General features: G+C 37.8%; 7 protein-coding genes and 1 non-coding gene across 9 annotated transcripts; 2 read left to right on the top strand and 6 right to left on the bottom strand.

Moving 5' to 3' along the window:
- The first annotated feature begins 41 nt into the window (after positions 1-41).
- AT5G54910 (DEA(D/H)-box RNA helicase family protein) lies at positions 42-3,448 on the top strand. Its single transcript, NM_124873.3, has 8 exons — positions 42-565; positions 673-948; positions 1,209-1,532; positions 1,650-1,841; positions 1,921-2,076; positions 2,157-2,569; positions 2,663-2,814; positions 2,911-3,448. Exons 1-8 carry the CDS (start codon positions 182-184, stop codon positions 3,231-3,233), a joined length of 2,220 nt encoding a protein of 739 aa, NP_200302.1. The 5' UTR covers positions 42-181; the 3' UTR covers positions 3,234-3,448.
- Positions 3,449-3,505: 57 nt separating this feature from the next.
- Positions 3,506-6,532, bottom strand: RBP45A (RNA-binding protein 45A). The gene is made up of 7 exons (NM_124872.3): positions 6,235-6,532; positions 5,618-6,086; positions 4,517-4,575; positions 4,298-4,428; positions 4,124-4,217; positions 3,868-4,020; positions 3,506-3,777 (listed from the first exon to the last, which is right to left on the bottom strand). The coding sequence occupies exons 1-7, from the start codon at positions 6,487-6,489 to the stop codon at positions 3,775-3,777; spliced, it is 1,164 nt and encodes a 387-aa protein (NP_568815.1). The 5' UTR covers positions 6,490-6,532; the 3' UTR covers positions 3,506-3,774.
- A 224-nt stretch (positions 6,533-6,756) lies between these two features.
- Positions 6,757-8,576, bottom strand: AT5G54890 (RNA-binding CRS1 / YhbY (CRM) domain-containing protein). The gene is made up of 5 exons (NM_124871.3): positions 8,057-8,576; positions 7,693-7,820; positions 7,391-7,616; positions 7,179-7,306; positions 6,757-7,087 (listed from the first exon to the last, which is right to left on the bottom strand). The coding sequence occupies exons 1-5, from the start codon at positions 8,553-8,555 to the stop codon at positions 6,992-6,994; spliced, it is 1,077 nt and encodes a 358-aa protein (NP_200300.1). The 5' UTR covers positions 8,556-8,576; the 3' UTR covers positions 6,757-6,991.
- Positions 8,577-8,600: 24 nt separating this feature from the next.
- On the bottom strand, positions 8,601-10,041 carry AT5G54880 (DTW domain-containing protein). Its single transcript, NM_124870.4, has one exon. The coding sequence runs from the start codon at positions 9,979-9,981 to the stop codon at positions 8,797-8,799; it is 1,185 nt and encodes a 394-aa protein (NP_568814.2). The 5' UTR covers positions 9,982-10,041; the 3' UTR covers positions 8,601-8,796.
- On the bottom strand, positions 10,042-12,797 carry AT5G54870 (inositol-1,4,5-trisphosphate 5-phosphatase). 2 transcript variants are annotated; one of them, NM_124869.3, is made up of 7 exons: positions 12,420-12,797; positions 11,976-12,116; positions 11,516-11,881; positions 11,188-11,433; positions 11,003-11,095; positions 10,599-10,799; positions 10,042-10,512 (listed from the first exon to the last, which is right to left on the bottom strand). In NM_124869.3, exons 1-7 carry the CDS (start codon positions 12,750-12,752, stop codon positions 10,297-10,299), a joined length of 1,596 nt encoding a protein of 531 aa, NP_200298.1. In that variant the 5' UTR covers positions 12,753-12,797; the 3' UTR covers positions 10,042-10,296. The 2 variants fall into 2 exon arrangements, with proteins under 2 accessions (NP_200298.1, NP_001330563.1); NM_001345102.1 differs by lacking the exon at positions 12,420-12,797 and having other exon boundaries at positions 10,102-10,512; positions 11,976-12,155.
- A 1,406-nt stretch (positions 12,798-14,203) lies between these two features.
- On the top strand, positions 14,204-14,275 carry AT5G54865. Its single transcript has one exon. It is a non-coding gene; the product is annotated as a tRNA-Met (tRNA).
- Positions 14,276-14,694: 419 nt separating this feature from the next.
- Positions 14,695-17,476, bottom strand: AT5G54860 (Major facilitator superfamily protein). The gene is made up of 7 exons (NM_124868.5): positions 17,100-17,476; positions 16,589-16,716; positions 16,266-16,487; positions 15,727-16,170; positions 15,446-15,643; positions 15,220-15,357; positions 14,695-15,140 (listed from the first exon to the last, which is right to left on the bottom strand). Exons 1-7 carry the CDS (start codon positions 17,178-17,180, stop codon positions 14,876-14,878), a joined length of 1,476 nt encoding a protein of 491 aa, NP_200297.2. The 5' UTR covers positions 17,181-17,476; the 3' UTR covers positions 14,695-14,875.
- A 33-nt stretch (positions 17,477-17,509) lies between these two features.
- AT5G54855 (Pollen Ole e 1 allergen and extensin family protein) lies at positions 17,510-19,135 on the bottom strand. The gene is made up of 2 exons (NM_124867.4): positions 18,840-19,135; positions 17,510-17,930 (listed from the first exon to the last, which is right to left on the bottom strand). The coding sequence occupies exons 1-2, from the start codon at positions 18,997-18,999 to the stop codon at positions 17,650-17,652; spliced, it is 441 nt and encodes a 146-aa protein (NP_568813.1). The 5' UTR covers positions 19,000-19,135; the 3' UTR covers positions 17,510-17,649.
- Positions 19,136-19,138: the final 3 nt, after the last annotated feature.

Here is a 19,138-nt window from a genome sequence, read left to right as displayed (position 1 = left end):
TTTTGGTAATTAAAAAAAGCATCGTCACTCATCGTTAAACCCTTCAATTGGCTGCTTCAACATCTTCTTGTGTATCTATCAAATCTTAAAACCCTAACTTTTGTCTGCTCTTTTGCAAATTCTAGCCTCTCAAGTCGTAAGCTTTCCATATCTGGAGCTCTAACTTCGTGTTTGTGTCAAGATGGTAAAAATTAAGAAGACTAAGGGAATGAGGAAGCAGATTCGTCTCAACGAAGTCGAAGAAATAAATCTTCTGAAGCAGTGGATCGAATCACAGAAACCGGATTCAGGATTCAATCCACTTTCATTGCGTCCTCTTCCTAAAGATTCGAAGATCGGAAAGTCCGAAGACGGCAAAAACGGCACCGTTTTCTCTCGGTATGCAGGTGTGAGGAAGTTTGCTCAGTTACCTATATCGGATAAAACGAAAAGAGGATTGAAAGATGCGAAATACGTTGATATGACTGATGTTCAGAGTGCTGCTATTCCTCATGCTTTATGTGGAAGAGATATTCTTGGTGCTGCTAGAACTGGGTCTGGCAAAACTCTGGCTTTTGTTATTCCGGTAAAGTTTCGATTTTTCGATAGAGTTTATTGCTGTGTGTGTAGCTTTGTATCTTGATCAGCTTTGATTTTTGATAGATGCTAATGGATTATTTTTGTGTGTTTTAGATTCTGGAGAAGTTACATAGGGAGAGATGGAGTCCTGAAGATGGTGTGGGATGTATAATTATATCTCCAACAAGGGAATTGGCAGCCCAGACATTCGGTGTTTTGAATAAAGTAGGAAAGTTTCATAAGTTTAGTGCGGGGCTCTTAATTGGTGGTCGTGAAGGAGTTGATGTTGAGAAGGAGAGAGTTCATGAGATGAATATTTTGGTGTGTGCTCCTGGTAGGCTTCTTCAGCACATGGATGAGACTCCAAACTTCGAATGTCCACAGCTTCAGGTAATGATGACCATATTTGTTTATGTTTTCACTATCCTTATTTTAATGAAATGTTTCAGCTACAGAACATTTGGGCATTTTGTGTTGTTAACTCTATAATACTTGTCCATGATGCCTTTCTCCTACACGTTTATGAACATTAGGATGGTTATATTTGCAAATAAGGATACCGTAAAACCACTTCGACTATGTTTCTGTCTGCCAAATTTCTTCAGTCTTATTGTTTACAAATGCCTAGTAAGTGTTCTCTTTTGCTGCAGATTCTGATTTTAGATGAGGCCGACCGTGTCCTTGATTCTGCGTTCAAGGGGCAGTTGGATCCTATAATCTCACAGTTGCCTAAGCACAGACAAACTTTGCTTTTCTCTGCAACTCAAACTAAGAAAGTCAAGGATCTAGCAAGACTCAGTTTGAGAGATCCTGAGTACATTAGTGTACATGCAGAGGCGGTTACAGCTACTCCAACTTCCTTGATGCAGACTGTGATGATTGTCCCAGTTGAAAAGAAATTAGACATGTTATGGAGTTTCATCAAAACTCACCTTAATTCCAGGATTCTTGTTTTCCTCTCCACCAAGAAACAGGTTATATTATATTACCTCTCTTCCTCTTTGAATAATCTACATGGAGATAGTGTGTTCACTTTCATTCTGCCACTTTCTTCTATCTTGAGATTGACAAACGGATCACAATCCTGGCAGGTCAAATTTGTGCATGAAGCATTCAACAAGCTCCGGCCTGGAATACCTTTGAAGAGTCTTCATGGAAAAATGAGTCAGGAAAAAAGGATGGGAGTGTACTCTCAGTTCATTGAGAGACAATCAGTTCTGTTCTGTACTGATGTTCTTGCTAGAGGTCTTGATTTTGATAAGGCTGTGGACTGGGTTGTTCAGGTATGAATCCACATCCAGAATTACAAAACTCTATGATCTTGTCGGGCTGAAGTGTGATGTCATCATATTTATTTTATAGGTGGATTGTCCTGAAGATGTAGCTTCTTATATTCACCGGGTTGGGCGTACAGCTCGTTTCTATACTCAAGGGAAGTCGCTCCTCTTTCTGACACCTTCAGAGGAAAAAATGATTGAGAAATTACAAGAAGCTAAAGTGCCTATAAAACTCATCAAGGTAGTAGCTCCCGTCCTCAATTTTCTTTGAGTTTCGACTGTGGTTGGAAACATTTGACTGTAAAAAAATTTGTCACACAGGCAAACAACCAAAAGTTGCAGGAGGTTTCTAGGCTCTTGGCTGCTTTGTTAGTCAAGTATCCAGATCTTCAAGGTGTTGCTCAGAGAGCCTTCATCACATATTTGAGGTCCATCCACAAAAGAAGGGACAAAGAGATTTTTGATGTGTCAAAGCTGTCGATTGAAAACTTTTCTGCTTCACTTGGTCTGCCAATGACTCCCAGAATCCGATTCACAAACCTTAAAACGAAGAAAAAGGGGGTATATGAGAGTTCTATCGCTATGGAGATTGAGAATGCACAGGAATATGAAGCACCTCTGGTTGTCAAAAAAGATCTTCTTGGTGAAGATTTAGAAGAAGAGGATTTTGCTCTCAAGCCACGTAAAGAGGGCAAAGTAGTAGAAAAATCAACCAAGGAAGAAGAAGTTCTCATGTATGGTTTTCGCATTCCGTTAACATTTTTTCCATTCATTCGATCCAGTCTTTTCACGCTTAATTATGTGTATAAATTCTGTTGAATTTTCAGACCAGGAAATCGTGTTTTGAAAAACAAGAAGCTGAAGATCAATCTACACAGACCATTTGGGTCGAGGGTTGTGCTTGATGAGGAAGGCAATTCTTTGGCTCCCTTAGCAAGTGTAGCTGCTGAAGCAGGGACTGAAGTAGCCCTTGATGAAGGTAAAGGAACATGAATCCCTATTATCCTGTTCACACAAACGAGCAATGAATCAGTTTTTAAAAAAGCATGTGTAAATTGGTTGTTGAATTTTGCAGAGAGAATGAATGATTACTATAAGAAAGTGGGAGCGGAAATGAGGAAAGCTGATATAGAGGACAAGAAAGTAGACAAGGAAAGGAGGAGGGAAAAGAGAATGAAACAGAAGATTAAGAGGAAGAGAGGAGCCATGGAGGATGAAGAAGAAGAAGAAGAAGAAGACCATGATGGTTCTGGATCATCAGATGATGAAACTGGAAGAAACAGCAAAAGAGCAAAGAAAATCGTCTCTGACAATGAAGAAAATGGAGGAAAAATCAATACAGATTCTCTTTCCGTAGCTGATCTTGAAGAAATGGCTCTCAAATTCATAACGCAATGATAAGATCTTAATTCGTGTAGTTAATTTACATCAGTTCTGTGGAAAATTTTGTGATTTGTTTCCACCTAACGATTGCACGTTTGTTACCGTCTTACTATGAGGAAAAGAAGGATTTGCATTTTAGCTTTTGGTTTGTTTGTTGTATTAGGCGATGAAGAAAATTTACATCTTCTTTCGTAAATTCCATAATATATCAATTTTTGGCAGTAATCAGATAAGTTTTATAACAAGATTTTCTATCAGGCCATGGACTCTTTTAAACTTGGGAGTGCATCTTTAACCAAATCTCTATAGGTTTGAGCCGTTTGACCAATAGCAAGTGGTAAATACGATTGATTTTGGATAAATATTTATTTTAAAAAACAACAGAATAAAGTTTCAACATTCAGTAAACACTTTGTTCATAGCAAATTCAAGATCGACTCATTTGCAAAATAAAACTCAAACAAAAAGAGAGCACTTTTAATCTAGAAGTCCTAATAAGACACAATCGCTCATCTTTTGTTCCAAGACATTGGTAGAAATAGCTGATGTTGATGTTTCACTGCAATTGCAAAAACAAGAAAGGTAAGAACATATTCACATGATGCATATCTTAAAATATTATTCTTGTTTATTAGTGTTATTGAGTTACCTGACGTTGCTGCTGATAGTTGCCATAGCCAGTGTAACCACCATAGTACGCATTAGGGTCTTGAGTTGGTGGTTGAGCTGCATAACCATAGCCGCCCTGTGGCTGTGGAGGGTATCCATAGTATCCACCACCGTTCCATTGCGCTTGATCAGACTGTGACGACAAAGTTTTAAGTTATGATTTTGCTCATAATATCACTAATAAGATTGAAACGTATAGATTTGAGAAATTGTGGGAGAACAGGTAACAAGCTAACCTGCTTGTTTGGACTACGTCCCCACGAAAGACGGATGCTTTGTCCACCTAATTGTGTTCCATTCAGCACCGAAAGTGCATGCTCTGCAGACGCCCTGAAGCACAACAAAGAGAATAATGAAGTAAGCAAGAAAAAATGGAATTCATAATGAATGGCTGATATGATGTTTTATACTTGTTGGCATATTGAACGAATCCACAACGTTTTCCTGGAGGTATTTTCACATGAAGAAGTTCACCAAATTGACCAAAAATTGACTTTAATTCATCGTCTGTAACATTAGCATCCAGACCTCCAACAAAAATCTGAAAGTAGAACGCGTTAAACTTGCAGTCTATCAAAAACAACAGACTAAAGATTTTGGAGAATAACAAACGAAAACTAGCGACATACTGTTGTGTTATTAGGATCATTATCTCCAGCATTTGCTCCTTGAGTGTTTTGATACATAGCTGCAAATAACAGATGGGTGAGCTCAAGAGAGATGGCTATAAAATTTCTATGGATACTGCATAACGCCCCACTCGACATGGTGAGAAAACTACAAAACTAAACTGCAGAACAACAGACAGTTCACTCAAACAACGTTTGCAAAAATCATTCACATCAACACCTAAGAAGATACCAGCAAAGAAACCAAATAACATACAGAGATCAAGATCAGAAAAATCTGAAGTCAGTTGATTATTGATGTACAAATCGTTAAGCACATATCAAACGGTCCATGTGAGACTTAACGCCGAAGCATAGAATAACGAAAGCAAACTCTTCATCCTACATCTAAATTTCTTCAATATTAGAAGTTCCTAGTAATCAACTTACATAACAACTCCTTGGCCAACGTTTAATAGTATAAATCTAGAGAGGAAAACTATTGTCAAAAGATGAAAAAATACTGGCAACAGTCTGCATAGAGAAGAAGTATTAACTTTTAGCCTTTAGGTAAAGGTGAAAATAAAATAAGGGGAAAAATGAGCTACGGAATATAAAAAGAATGAATTTGAAGGTAAAAGGCTCAAAATAAATATGTCTAAGTGATATAAGTAAGGAACTGGAAAGTAATTTGAAACTGTAGGCTAATAATAGCCACTTATATGTAACTTCTTCTGATAACATAACCGACTGACCTAAATGAGGCCACGCATTAAAGTGGTATCATTTTCAGCTGAAATCAGTTCCAGGCTCCCCCAAAGAGAGCCACTTGTTCTCCTGCTTTAAGACAACATGAGCTGATCTTTATAAGTTTTTGGATGCTTTACGATATCAAAATTTATTTTGCAGAAAATCCAAAACCGAAAGGAAAAAGAGCAGATGAGAACTCTTAATCTTTGAGCACTAATTGAAAGAAGAAACTAAACTGATCAGAGAGAAATACAGCACCCAAAAAGACACTCAAATATAATGCTCAACATAGAAGGTTAAACAAACACAAACAAACTTCATATCAACTTTCAACATACTCAATATACACAGTTCCTACATAATAAAACATACCTGGTTGCATCGGAAGAGCATTCTTATTGGCAGCCGGACCAATACGCATAGGCCTTGTCGAGCAGTATTGACCATTCATTTCAGTCATGGCACGCATCTGCTCATTTTCATCCGCAAACCTAACAAACCCATACCCCTTGGACCTTCCAGTGGTCCTGTCAAGCACAACTTTAGCCCCTTTGACAGACCCATACACATTCTTGAATGTGTCCGAGAGCATATAGTCAGTCACCTCAGGTGCCAAGTCACCTACGAAAATGGTATGGTCAGGCCCTTCAGTCTGGAATCGTTTCTCTCCAGCCCCAGCCTGAGCCCAGTTGAGCCTAAACGTCTGTTCAGTGCTCGGCATGGGAGCACCATTGTAAGTCTGCAAAACCCGCTCTGCTACAGAGTGGCTGACGAACTCAATGAATCCATAACCTTCAGATTGTCCCGTCAGCTTATTACGAATGACTTTAGCTGATGTAGCCTGAAACCACCAAACAAAAACACCAAGTATTCACTAACCATAAAAAATGAAGATTTATATTGCAAAGAACAATACTTAATCAATCTTCTACATGATAAGCAAAAGACTATGTTCATCTCGATTTTGATAAACAGTCAAGTAAAATTACCTCGCCAGACTGAGCAAAGACGCTCATGATGTAGTTCTCGTCCATCCATTGCTGCAAGTCTCCGATCCACAACGACTTAACATCGCTAGCGGATCCTGGATTCTGAGATCCAATACCGTACTGATGTTGACCTAGTGGCGCCGCAGACAACTGCATCTGCTGCTGCTGCTGCTGCTGTTGCATCATCATCCACAAATGCTGTTGTCCTGATGGTATCTGTCCAGCTCCGGCGGCGTTTGACGGTGGTTGCTGCATCACTACGACGGACAAAAAAACCAAAACCTAAACTTTCGCTTCGAAAATAAAGCATTTTTATAGTTATGATATACAGTTGTAGGCTTTTTTATAGGCCCAATTTTTATATCAGCCCATTAGTTGTTCTACCATTGACCGGTTTGGTTTTGAACCGGGCCATGATATTGAGTAATTGAACATGGTTAGTGTTCTAAGGTAAGAATGATGACAACAGAACAGTAAATTGGATTACTCTAAAAATCAAATTATGAACTTAATCAAAAAAATAAAATAAAATTAGTCAATTTCATAAAGAACAATTTTGGACTGATCCAATTTTAGTTCAATAAATCAAACCGAAGTACATAATCGAATATACAAATCAACCAAGATTGTTGTATCTATGACTACTTCTGAGACATGTGAAACTTTAGTATCTGTTGTATCGATGAAGAAGTTTTGGTCTACAGTTGGATTTGTTCAGGTCACATCACTCACATGATCATGATTCTAGATCAAAGATTCATAGAGTAACAAGCTCTTCTTCACCAGTCCTCTTCCCTCTCCAGAGTATGATCTGCTCATCTTTGAACAATATGGGAACACATGGAACCATCTCCTGCAATTTTGATCACAGCATCAAGATAGATCAATTCTAGAGAATCTGACAGACAATATAAGACAAGCAAACCATTTACAGTTTATTATACCTTTAGTTTCACACCAATTCGTTTGCAGTCACTCATCCCAACATGAGTGCAATCTAGTCTCACAATCTCTTCTGTTTCAAACTCTTCCCTCACTCTTCCAACGACATTAACATAAACACCATTCCTAGCTGAATCACAATACAATCCGCCAATCAAAAACGAGGAAATACTAGAAAAATGACAAAGAACTTGACGATGTATATACTACTTACTAAGTTTCATTAAGGCAGGAGAATGAAGCCCACGATTTCTCATCTCCTTGGTCTCTTCAAATTCTAACCCATCAGCCACATTCTTTACAAGTCTTGGGTATATTGGCGGATGAGGCTTCCATAACATGAGTGGAATGATGGGACGACTCTTCGGATCATAATTCCTTCCCCGGTACAAAACTAGAATGTTTATGTTTCTGTATACAATCTTTCCACCGGATTTTTCCTATCAAGAACACAACTATAGTAAGATCAACCGAAAGAAAAACAGAGCCGTGTTCTGGAGATCTAATAATAGACACCTCGAGGTGGAAACATATGTTGTCCATGTCAAGAGTTGGTACTCCCAAGCATTTGATCCTCACTGCCTCAGCTTTCTTCCAATGGTTATGAATATCATCTATCATATTGTGAGTCACACCACCTTTCCCTGATAACATCACAAAGTTTATAAGAAGAGACCAATCACATAATTTGATTATATCACAACATGATCATCATCAAGACCACAAATCTACAAGTGATGTCAACACAAAGAAGTTTCTACCACTAGTGAATCTGCAACATCAACGATGACGAAAGCTCTTAACTTTGAAGACGATTCGATTTGATCAAGCAAACTAATTTCAAAGCTAAAAAACTTAGGCAAAAGATTCAAAATTGTACCGAGATTAATCTGTCGTGTACAGTCACTATGCCGATACCGTTCAATAAGCTCTGTAACTTCATCCTCTGTCAAAGTCTCGCCGAGAACTCTTGCTCTCTCCTCCACCCATTGACTCTGATCAATCTCCGGCGACGCCAGTGCGGTAGTCCCAGTCCATTTCCGGTCCAATCGACCCGGTCCAAATGGAGAGAACCGTTTCGGTTCACGGAATCCAATCGGTTCAATTTCCGGGTTAGTTTCTGAATACGAATACCTAAAATCGAAAGGGAGGTCTGAAATCACTGGAATCTTCAGGTCATTTACCAGCTCCGACGACTGGTCTTGCTTCTTCGTCTTCTGCTTCTTCTTCTCTTTTGGAGGTTTAGTGGGTTTAGAGAGAGGCGAAAATGGTGGATCATAGTCATCTGTAGATACACATCGAGCTCGGAGATTACACAAAAACAAAAACAAATCTTTTGGCTCTTTTGCTAGAGTTAAGCTTCTGCGAATTGAAAGCATTCGGAAACGAAAACACACTCTGAGTTCAAAATTAACAAAAGTCTTACTCAACAAAACTTATATTTCCTAATTTACATATTGGCCCAGAACTATGAATTTTTCTTGTTCACACCCCAACATTTATATCTTCAATTGTTTTAATAAATTGCCAAAAACGACTCCAACTTTCGGCATAATTATCAAAATTGAAGAATCTAATTCATTCAGCTTACAAGTTACAACAGCAGAGTAATTTTGTCTTTCAGATAATCTTGTTAAAGTTCTCATCTTTACATCTTCGTTGATCTTCAACCATGGATTCAAAAACATTCAACATATTATCTAAACCTTCAGGATCTTCACCGATCTCCTTCATCGCGTATACAATACTCTCTATCGTGGATAAACATCCCGCTCTTGGCTGCCGTCGTACTTCTTTGTATAAACTTGTACCTTCTATTTCTAGCTTCACATGGCAACGTAAAAGCTTTAGCCATGGATTCTCAAGGTATATTCTTCTAGCCTTCGACCAAGTCCCATCAAGAACAATCAGATTCCTTACTTTTAACTCTTCTTTCTCTTTAAGATAATTGATCTTTACCGATTCTTCGCTCGGGAACAACAAAGCTGATCCAGGAGGAACCTCGAGCTCAAACTCTTGCTTTCCTTCTGAAAACTTTGTTACCATAAAACCTTTTGCCAAGACATCCATGGCTGCAGGAGAAGCCAATATATGATCAAAACTAAGAACCTTCACATTGGTTTCAAGCATCAAAGAGTGTGAGACATTGCTGATGACACCATGTTTCTTCATACAGATTTTTATCAAATCTTCTTCATAAGAACCTATCTTATCCCTAACCCGCGAATCCCGATAAGAAATTTCACTCAAATGTTGAGAAAGATTCAAACTTTCAGCAATTTCCAAGCTTCCATGATCAACAAGCACCACATTCTTCTCAGATTCTAAGTTCTCCACATTGCCACTACTACCTAACTTAAAGCTATCATCAAGTTCCAAAGAAGCAACATTCTCTACCCTATACTCAGAATCCAAATGATTCGTGTCAATCTTGCTGCAACCCGATCCAATAACCCTGATTAAGAACTCTGCCTCATCATGAACATCGAAAACAGTAGTCACACCAACATTCTTAAGCCCTAATCTAGCGATTCGAGTAGAATTTAGCGCGTGTTTTCTCTCGAGACTATGCTGAAGAATAGTAATACTCACCTGATTATCAAAACATGGAGATCTCATCTTCTTGCAGAGACAGAGCTGGCTAGGTTTATCGCAAGAAGGGCAAGTGGGTCGCTTTGTCCCCATTTTTAGGGTTTTTGAAACTCTCACGCCCTGACACCGTATACAATCGGCGAAGTTACTTCGAGACAAGATCATCTGAGTTCGGGCCACGACATGGCCCATCATCTGTCCTGATGACAACATCACGATTCACACACATTAGAAATCCAAAAGCTTCAAGCTTTGCTTCTACTTTCTTTCTTTACGATGAAGATGAGACCGGTTTAATCCAGATAAACCAAACTAAACCGGAAGACGAAACATAACCAAAAGATGAAACTTGTAATTTCTATTTGTGTGTATCATATCCAAACACAGTTTACATGATGAGCAGTTGCTACAAACCTGAATGATATATATATAGTTATATACAAACAGATAAAGTAATTGTTGAGTTTTCAACGGTAATACATTTGAACTTTTTTCCTAAAATCAAACAGACATCGGAGGAGAATTCTTTTAGCAGTTATCTGGTCTGTTGTACTTTGGAGGCAGAGTTGGACATTGTTCGTTCATGTGCGAGTATGGTTCCATAGTGTTGTAACCAGGAAGTTCCATTCTGTATTTCCCAAGTATCTGACAGTAAGGAAGCTTCACACTGTCATTGTCATTGCACCATGTAGGAAGACGACTTGCGTTGTTCTCGAAAAAGTTGAGCATGTAAGCATCTTTTATCTGCAGATTCAAGAGATTAAGAAATGAAAATGGTCACATGAGCTTGCGTGCATGAAGGGAAGCAGAGACTGTGTACAAATTCTTACCGTGAATTCCGTGACTTGAATAGAACTAGCAAGTGGACCGAATAGGCCAGCTTCTTTGTACATTTCGAGAATGAAAGCGATGCATGAGGTTGATTTACCATCGCTGTATATCCAATCGTCTAGTTCAGGTACTGCCAGTAATTTGTCAAATGAGGATCCACGCTTCTCTACTTCTACCAGTACATCAGAAAGATCAAGACCCTGCAATTTTAACCATGTTAGAGAAGAAGAGAAAAAAAACGAAGAACAAGGAACAGAGTCAAACTATAAGAGCAGAGAAAAATGTAGAATCGTATACAACATGAAGGATACGATAGTACAGAAGAATCAGATATTAGGACCATCTCTAATAAGGATAAGCATTAATTAAAAAAATCATCTATGAATCATGAAGATGTTAATACCTCTGTTCCCAGTCGCTTGTTCAAGGCTTCATTCCACATGTTAGCAGCATACTCAGGCTGCATTTGGCTCCAAACAGTCATGAAAGATGCAACCTGAAAGAAAGAGAAGCCCGAAGTTAAAACGATTTGAAAGTGTATTCATTCATCAAGAACTATATTGTGAGAAATGAAAAACAAAAACTTACAAGATGGGCATCTAGAGGAGGCGGGTAGTTTTCACTAACGGTATCAATCCAACTAAAAATCAAGTTGTGATAACCATATGGTTTACCCTCCATGCTGCGAGCATATTTCCAAGCAGCAGCAACATCAAATTTAGCACGAACATCGGGATGCAAAGGTAGCAGTGCAATCTGAGGATTCGAGTCATCCTTTGTTTGTTCAAATGCCCACCACTCCTCCCATGGTAAGATTGCTATTACATCTTCTCCCTATGACAAGAAAAAAAAAAACTTCATCAAAAAAAATCTTGCAACTTAACTTTAGGGCAGCACTTTGAAGTGTTGTTGTTACCTTATCATTTTCATTTCCTGACTCACCAACCCAAAGTTTCCCTTCAGAGTCTCTCAAGGCAACGGCGGAATGACCAGCATATGCCCCACTCACCCATTTCTCAAGAGTCTCAAAACCACCCCACCGCCCACGAATCTTTGAAATAGCTAAGAGGTCACCAGACTGGATTTGATCAGTTGTAACATTTGTAACCCATGGTTCAGGACGAGGTTCAAAATTAGCTCCCATATGCTTCTCAAGAAACGCAAGATTAGAGCTCTCCCCCCAACCAGTATTGCTAAAGAGAGGAAAAACATCCCACAGTGCTTGAAGTGTTCCTAACATCCCTGCGTGCATAAGGAATATAGAAACTCCTTTGTTCTTAACCTGATCCAATAAGTAGTACGCAAAACACATCAACCAAAAACACAGATACTAAATCCTAAATAAAGAAACCAAAGATATAGCAACAGAAACTTACATATTCATACTCAGCTTTGCCATCCCACTCCGGAAATTCCACAGTATGCTGTCGTGAAATGAAGTACCAAGTCCATGTAACACGATATGGAGTTGCAAATACATAAAGATCCATACATGTCCAACTATGTGCCTTATCCGCCTTCATAAACAACATAATCAAACTTAGAATACAAAAAAAAAAAAAAAAATCCAAAACTTTGTGTAAGAATTAAGAAGCATCATCTTCTAAGAGTATCCACTAGAGAAGAAGATCAAATACAATTCGAAATCTTCTCCTAAATTACAGGATCCCAAAACTTCTAGACTTCACGGTCAACAATAGAAGTTTCAAAAGTCAAAATTGAAGAGGACCCATATACAAAAACCTCCCATAAATCACTCAATAAGCAACAGAACGATCTAAGGAACAAAATTGATTTCGACTACAAATTTTGAATTTCACCTTAATGTGAAGAGTGCCTCCACCAAACTCGCTACCAGACTTGTTATGAAACTCTAACCAAGCGGTGTTCTCAAAGAAACAAGCACCTTTCCAGTCAACGGAATCGTTCCCAGAACTCGCTGTTCCGATGAAAGTAGGAAGCAGATCGGCGGCGCCGTAAAGAGAGTTGAGAATCGGCCATGAGACTTGTCTGGGCAAATGCGGAAGCAAATCGCGAGGATGAAACGGTGATTTCACTGATTCAGCGGTTGATACAATTAGAATCAGTACTACGACGATGGAGAGAATTGATGAAAGCGAAGAAGAAGACGATGAGGAAGATGAAGACGCCATGTTTCTGTTTTTGGGTCTCTCCACGTTATTAACTCTATTTTATTTATATTCAGGGAAAAAAAAACAGAATAAATAAATCGCTGGAAAAAAAAGAAAAAAAAAAAAAATAACTTCCGTATTAAAGTGGTAAGTTTGATTATTTTGTAACTAAATCTGTAATATTCTAATTATCAAAATGTGACTTGTATTAAGTAATTTAGGTGTTTCTTAAAAACAATTTCGTGTTTAATGAATGCATATGTTGTTCTATGATATATTGCTATTGTGTTTGAATAATTGAGTGTTTTGTAAAAATATCATCCAAGACCAAGAATCACAAATTCTCTAACTTAGGTAATTAATCTCAGAAAGTTTAGAATCAGCAAGGAAAAAGATTTCTCTAAAGTATTTGTAAATTTTTAAAAAAATATCATGAAGATGATATGTGTATGTGATTTAAAGGTTGGATGGATAGTGGACTGAATTATTATTTTTTTTATCTTTTTGATGTGTCTACGTTTGGACACAAATAGTTTTTTACTATTCTTTAAAAGATTTTACAACGATTATGAGATTGGTTTAGATTTCATCACAAATATTACGTTTACGTAAAAAAAAAACATCACCCAAAATATAGTGACAAAAGTAAGATCAGATCATCAAAGTATTCTAAAATTGTATAAAATTTCGACGGCAACGATAATTACATGAGCTATAGTTCTATACAACACATTATACACAGATTCACGATAGATAATTTAGCGTATACCACAACACAGAAAATTAACAGAATTTTTGTCATTTTAGTTCCTTTATCTCAATGTTATCATCTAGTTACGTTGCGTCATCAATGAACTAACGTGTACATACTTGAAGTATGTTTCAATGGCGTGCAGATTTAAAAGAATACGTCGCCGTTTCTTCCAATTTACATAATACTCCCAAATTTGTAAAATGCGAGTTTTCAAAGCAACAAATCAAATCTTCAATTAACGTTATGTACATGGTCCGACACCATAACAAATTAGAAACTTCGTAGGTTTCAATTACTTATTCACTACCCTTTCCCCTAACCGAACCAAATTTATGTAATTTATTAAGTTCTAATTTGGTATATAACATATTACCAGAACCAAACCGAATTTTGAAATGCCCACCTCTAGCTTTACCTTCAAAAGCAAAAAACTTTATTATCTCATGAGTCTCTACTACATAAGCATAGACGCAAACAATTTACTTAACATTGATACCAAAAAAAAAAAAAAAAAAAAAACTTTACATAAGCATCAAGAACCATTTTTTTACCGGATTTAAGAAGCAGCGTTTTGTAATCCTCCGATTCTTGTTTATCGTCGTCTCATCATTTTCATCGTCGAACTTTTTATTCACCGTGCGAGTCCCAGCGGAAAATCCTCTTTCAAACGGATTTATTATTTGGTTAATTAAATGATTTGTATGATGATTAACAAAAAATCAGAGTGGCGCAGCGGAAGCGTGGTGGGCCCATAACCCACAGGTCCCAGGATCGAAACCTGGCTCTGATAATTTTTTTTTTTTTTTTTTTTTTTTGTTCCCAACTTCATAGCCCATTTAATATAACCCACAAGGCCCAATTAAGCTTCAGCTTCATTACTATTTTTAACACTAGTTATCTAATTTCGTCCAATACATTTCACTTTTTTTTTTTTTTTTGCCGGCATACATATCACTTTCTCCTCCCCAAGTTGAAAATTGGACGAAATGAACTGTAAAACACTTTATTACATTTCAGACTCAAACCATAAAATCTTTCGAGATTAATATATTAAGAGTATCAATACAATTAACAGTTAGAATTTTCTTTTTCTTTTTGGTTTTTGCACCATTTATCATTGAAATATAGAACAATTAAATCGAATTGAATGATTAGTTTTTGTATGTTCATTATGCATATTTTGGAGTGAATTAAGACTGTAAGGTTGACAAGAGAAAAATGAGGCAGTATATATTTAGTATATATAACAAATCTCCACCGAGTGTCTGTCTGATGTGTAGTCAATTCCAAGCGTTTAAAGAAAGTCAAAAACTGATGCCAAAAAAGTTATCCAAAAATTCTGATCTAAAACTGTTCTATGAGAAACTACCTTTGCTCTTTGCTCTCTGCCCTATGATGCTGATACTCCTGTAGCTTCTTTGGGAATCAAGAAAAGAAACAAAACGGGTATATAAGTGCAAAACACTTGAATGGCTAAGCCCATAAACATATTGTCAAACGACCCTGACGATATTCCCAGAAGTGAAGCCAATCCTGCTCCCATGAACGATCCAACTGTGTTTCCTAGGTTGTTTATCGACATAAACAGCGCAAACAGTGTTCCTTCAATCCCAGGTGGACATAGACGACCAGACAAGATCAGGAACGGCATGAATCTGCGACAAAGAATGATTATTGAGTTGCAATTCTTGGAAGAAATGTACCAGAGGAAATAAACAAGTAAAAGCAACTTACTTGAGTTGATTGATGGCATCACCTAGAGCTGATCCGAAGAGCACCATTGTCTTGTCTGAAACTCCGTAGCCCACATTAGCTCTTGATACTAGAACCATATCTAGGAGTATCGTTACAGACAGCCCGATGTGAGCAAACCTGTGATGATGTTTTGTTGGTTAGATCACTTAAAAGAAGGATATATTGAGAAAGCAATGACGTGTATGTGGGAGATATTTAGGCTTACAGGAGAGACTTGCGTAGAGTCATATCTTGCAGATAGCGATTGTAGATAAAGGTTCCAAACATGAGACCTAACCAACCAACAACACGGGCAGTTCCTAGGAAAGCAGCGTCTAATTGCAAGACCTCGGTTTGGTAATAGAACATGACGGTAGAGAGATTTGGCACAGTGATATGTGCAATGAAAAACCATGCCATAGGTCTGTAAAACCAGAGAAAAGTAAATGAGAAAGCAACACTTGAAGAAAAATTTCGAAAGCGACTAATTAAGAGAGCCTGCATTACCTCAAAATGATCGGTTGCTTAAACGCACGGCCCAAACCAAAAGTGGCTGCTTTTAGTGACTGGAACCACTGTGAAGCTAAAGACTTCGATTGCTTCTTCTGTGTCTCAGACTTTCCGTTGGAATCTCCTTTTTTACCTTTCTTCTGCCCCTTCCTTCTTCTTGTATTGGACTTACTCGTATCTGGATAGTTATCATTGCTCGTCAAGCTTTTCTCTTCAAACTCGTTTGAATCCAACAACTCAGGCAATGGTTCATTGTTAGCAGGACTTTCTTCGACGAGAGCACATGATAGTAATTGTAACGCTGGTAGTACCGTGAAAAGGAGGAATATTGTTTCTATCTTCAAGTTAGATAACGCATAGCCTCCTAATAAACTACCGCATACTCCACCCACAGCCATTGCAAACCATGATACAGACTGAAGATCTCCAGCAAACGAAGCCCTGATAAACAATAAAAGAATAACTCAACTAATCAACTAAGTGCATTAAACTATGATCTAAGTGCGGATCCAAAACCAAAGAACATAGAATCTTACTTTTCAAGTCTTACTGCCTCAGCTATCATAGCATCAATCACAACATCAGCCATAGCTGATCCTAGATTTTGTACAGTCAAGAAAATCATCAGATAGAGACTTGAACTTCTCGAGGTTGAATCTAGACCAAGCACGAGCCATGGCACAAGAGAGAGCACAGTCGATATCACCAAATACGGCGTCCTCTTTTTCCCTCCAATTGGTATACAATCTGAAATGATTCTACCAAAAACCAAAAGAGAAAAAAAAACATATCATTACTACAAAGCTCCTACTTGAATCAAGACTTTGAGTCATCATTCGTAATTCATGAAGATTCATACCCATATAATGGTTTTATGCTCCATGGAAAAAAGGCAACCGAAAAGACAAACTGAGAAGCTGATGGTGATAACTGTAGCCTGTCTTTGAGCTGGTACGAAACAGCTGTCCACACAAACGATCTAAATCCCTATATAAGCAAAGATCACAAAAATCAATTTCAGTATAGCTACTAATCCTAAATAACACGAAATTAACCAAACCGATCTCAACAAATATACTGTGATCGTCTCAAAACACACGAAAACAGAGGAAAACGCGATAATTTTGATCCAGTAACGTTTCAAATTTAAAAACATCTCAAAATCATAAGTTTCGAATCCCTAATTACATTTGATACACGAGATTACGATATAGCGTAATTAGAACGACAACGGAAAAAAAAAATGCGTTCTCTGCTTAATCAATAATCCGCAACGAGAATCAATCACCATTTTGTGTTTCGGCTCAACGCGAGAATCGCCATTTTCATATGAATTTGCCAAAAACTAAAGGCAACAATCCAAAACAAACCTGAGTGAAGTAAATGAGACAAACGAGCCACAGAAACGCGACGCCAAACGCCGATCGCAGCTGCTTCAACCAATGTATCATCCTTAATCGCAAGAAATTAGACAAAACACGTTTCTTATCTTCTCCGGTTCATCAGAAGAATCTTGTCTCCGTCGCAACCTCTCTGTTTCTTCTTATAACGATTTTTGATTTCCTAGATTTATTGCTTTCCTCGTCTAGACGAAATTCAATTTTTCAGTTGACTGACGCAAAGAATGACGATAGGGATATTTTCGTCTTTCTCCCAGCAAAATACTTGAGACACGTTGTTGACCCTATAACATTTGAACACGTCATCTGTAGGACCCATTCAAAATTAATTGTTCTTTACCTCCCCCGTCACCGCCTTGTGAGACTAGTCTCCCTTTGACTTTTGACTAAAGACTTTTATATAAACAAACTTCTCTTATCCTTACATCAAAACACTTTAAGCTTGATCCATATTAGCATTTCACAAATCCAAACTAGTTAGTATTACAACTTACAAGGACTTTTACAAGGTGTCTTTGAATCAGCAATAAGAAGGTGCATATTGAGGTCGATACACAAATGGTTTCACGGCATGAAAGAAACCGGAAGGGCGGTTATAAGTGAATTTGATTCCGGTATTGGTTTGGTGTAGGCGATTGCAAGGTGTGTGGAAGCTGCTGATGGGTCTTGCAAGGCAAGCGTCCCAACGTTCGCTCTCTGGCATTGTCTCTGCAACTGTGTAGACACCTTTTGAGTTTGTGAAAGCTTGGTAGTTCACAACTTCTCCAGATTTGGTTATGCACAGAACCGCAACCTCAGCTCCTGTAAAGATTGAACAATAACAGCTCGCAAATGTGATTGATACGTCAATGATATGAAGTGACTGGATCACATAACACGGTTAAAAGTGCCAAAGAGATCATTTCACTAGCAGAATGGTAAACACATAAAACCGAGTGGCTTCTAAGCAATCCCGGTTTTGAGTTATCAACAAGACTATTTGGAATATGAAGCAGTGTGGAAAAATCATTAACACTATCGGATAATACATAAAACTAGCTGGAAACACAAGGATGAACAAACTAATTACTAAGTTCCGGAGAGACAAGAGATGATCCAAGCCATAAGCTCTCCTAAATTTGATTCATGGAATTCAGAGAACCAAATATGAATCAGAAAACTTGAAAAGATTTCGCATAGAAGTATAACATAATCTGCAAAAAACATTTGACACTATAGGATATATACAAAAGCGCAGCTAAAAACATAAGGAAAATGAACATAACAGATTTTTATGTCGCAGAGAGACCAGAGATGATACTAAACAAAATCCCCTCTAACTTTGATTTATGTTATTAAAAAAGAAAAATAAGAATCTGCAAAAACTGTAGACACACACTCACCAAGATATGCACCATTTGCTCAAGAAATAAGAACAAACAGTACCAACAAGCTTCGGGCTAATAAACTACTCTGAAGAAATTCACACCAATTTGATGAGTGAGAAACAACTACTACTGAATTGAACAGTAATCACTCTGAAGAAATCCATCAGAACATTAGCAAAGCAACACTCTTTCTGAAGAAGCACTACTTAAAAGTGAATCCAGAGTTCTACACAGTTAAATCCAAAGAATTTCTCAAAATCAGACAATTGTTCTTCTTCCCAGCAATCGAACATCTAAAACTGACTAAAGAGAAGACATAAAGAAGAGGGACAGAGATACTAACCTTCAAGAACATGATCTTCTGGTCCAATTGAAGAATCAGCACAGACATCACACACAACTCTACCACGAATCTCTCCAGTCCACGCGCCAACACCAGAATTATTCAAGATCGCAGTCATCACAAACAGACCCATCACAAAATTTCTCAACTTCGAATCCATGAATGCGAAAAGGTCTAATCTTTTAATCTCTTCTCGCTTCTCCCTTAGACAAAACACACGACATCCAAGAACAGAACTAGTTACTGAAATGGCCGGAGATATACACCTACTTCTACATTTTGTCGGCAAGTCTTTAAAG

This window comes from Arabidopsis thaliana, chromosome 5 (assembly GCF_000001735.4).
Source record: "Arabidopsis thaliana chromosome 5, partial sequence".
NCBI classification, from domain to species: Eukaryota; Viridiplantae; Streptophyta; class Magnoliopsida; order Brassicales; family Brassicaceae; genus Arabidopsis; species Arabidopsis thaliana.
This window is presented reverse-complemented; position numbering and strand designations above follow the sequence as displayed.

Coding starts and splice junctions, on each gene's coding strand:
- AT5G54910 (NM_124873.3), top strand. CDS start 182: ATGGTAAAAATTAAGAAGACTAAGGGAATGAGGAAGCAGATTCGTCTC. Junction 949..1,208: donor TCGAATGTCCACAGCTTCAG/GTAATGATGACC, acceptor CTTTTGCTGCAG/ATTCTGATTTTAGATGAGGC. Junction 2,815..2,910: donor TGAAGTAGCCCTTGATGAAG/GTAAAGGAACAT, acceptor TGAATTTTGCAG/AGAGAATGAATGATTACTAT.
- RBP45A (NM_124872.3), bottom strand. CDS start 6,489: ATGCAGCAACCACCGTCAAACGCCGCCGGAGCTGGACAGATACCATCA. Junction 6,087..6,234: donor TCTTTGCTCAGTCTGGCGAG/GTAATTTTACTT, acceptor TGGTGGTTTCAG/GCTACATCAGCTAAAGTCAT. Junction 4,021..4,123: donor GACGTAGTCCAAACAAGCAG/GTTAGCTTGTTA, acceptor TTGTCGTCACAG/TCTGATCAAGCGCAATGGAA.
- AT5G54890 (NM_124871.3), bottom strand. CDS start 8,555: ATGCTTTCAATTCGCAGAAGCTTAACTCTAGCAAAAGAGCCAAAAGAT. Junction 7,617..7,692: donor ACATATGTTTCCACCTCGAG/GTGTCTATTATT, acceptor TGTTCTTGATAG/GAAAAATCCGGTGGAAAGAT. Junction 7,088..7,178: donor GAATTGGTGTGAAACTAAAG/GTATAATAAACT, acceptor TCAAAATTGCAG/GAGATGGTTCCATGTGTTCC.
- AT5G54880 (NM_124870.4), bottom strand. CDS start 9,981: ATGTTGTCATCAGGACAGATGATGGGCCATGTCGTGGCCCGAACTCAG.
- AT5G54870 (NM_124869.3), bottom strand. CDS start 12,752: ATGGCGTCTTCATCTTCCTCATCGTCTTCTTCTTCGCTTTCATCAATT. Junction 11,882..11,975: donor GCAAAGCTGAGTATGAATAT/GTAAGTTTCTGT, acceptor TTATTGGATCAG/GTTAAGAACAAAGGAGTTTC. Junction 11,434..11,515: donor CAGGAAATGAAAATGATAAG/GTAACAACAACA, acceptor TTCTTGTCATAG/GGAGAAGATGTAATAGCAAT.
- AT5G54860 (NM_124868.5), bottom strand. CDS start 17,180: ATGATACATTGGTTGAAGCAGCTGCGATCGGCGTTTGGCGTCGCGTTT. Junction 16,717..17,099: donor GTCTCATTTACTTCACTCAG/GTTTGTTTTGGA, acceptor TTGCTTATATAG/GGATTTAGATCGTTTGTGTG. Junction 15,141..15,219: donor GATGCCATCAATCAACTCAA/GTAAGTTGCTTT, acceptor TCTTTGTCGCAG/ATTCATGCCGTTCCTGATCT.
- AT5G54855 (NM_124867.4), bottom strand. CDS start 18,999: ATGGATTCGAAGTTGAGAAATTTTGTGATGGGTCTGTTTGTGATGACT. Junction 17,931..18,839: donor AGAAGATCATGTTCTTGAAG/GTTAGTATCTCT, acceptor CAATCTTTACAG/GAGCTGAGGTTGCGGTTCTG.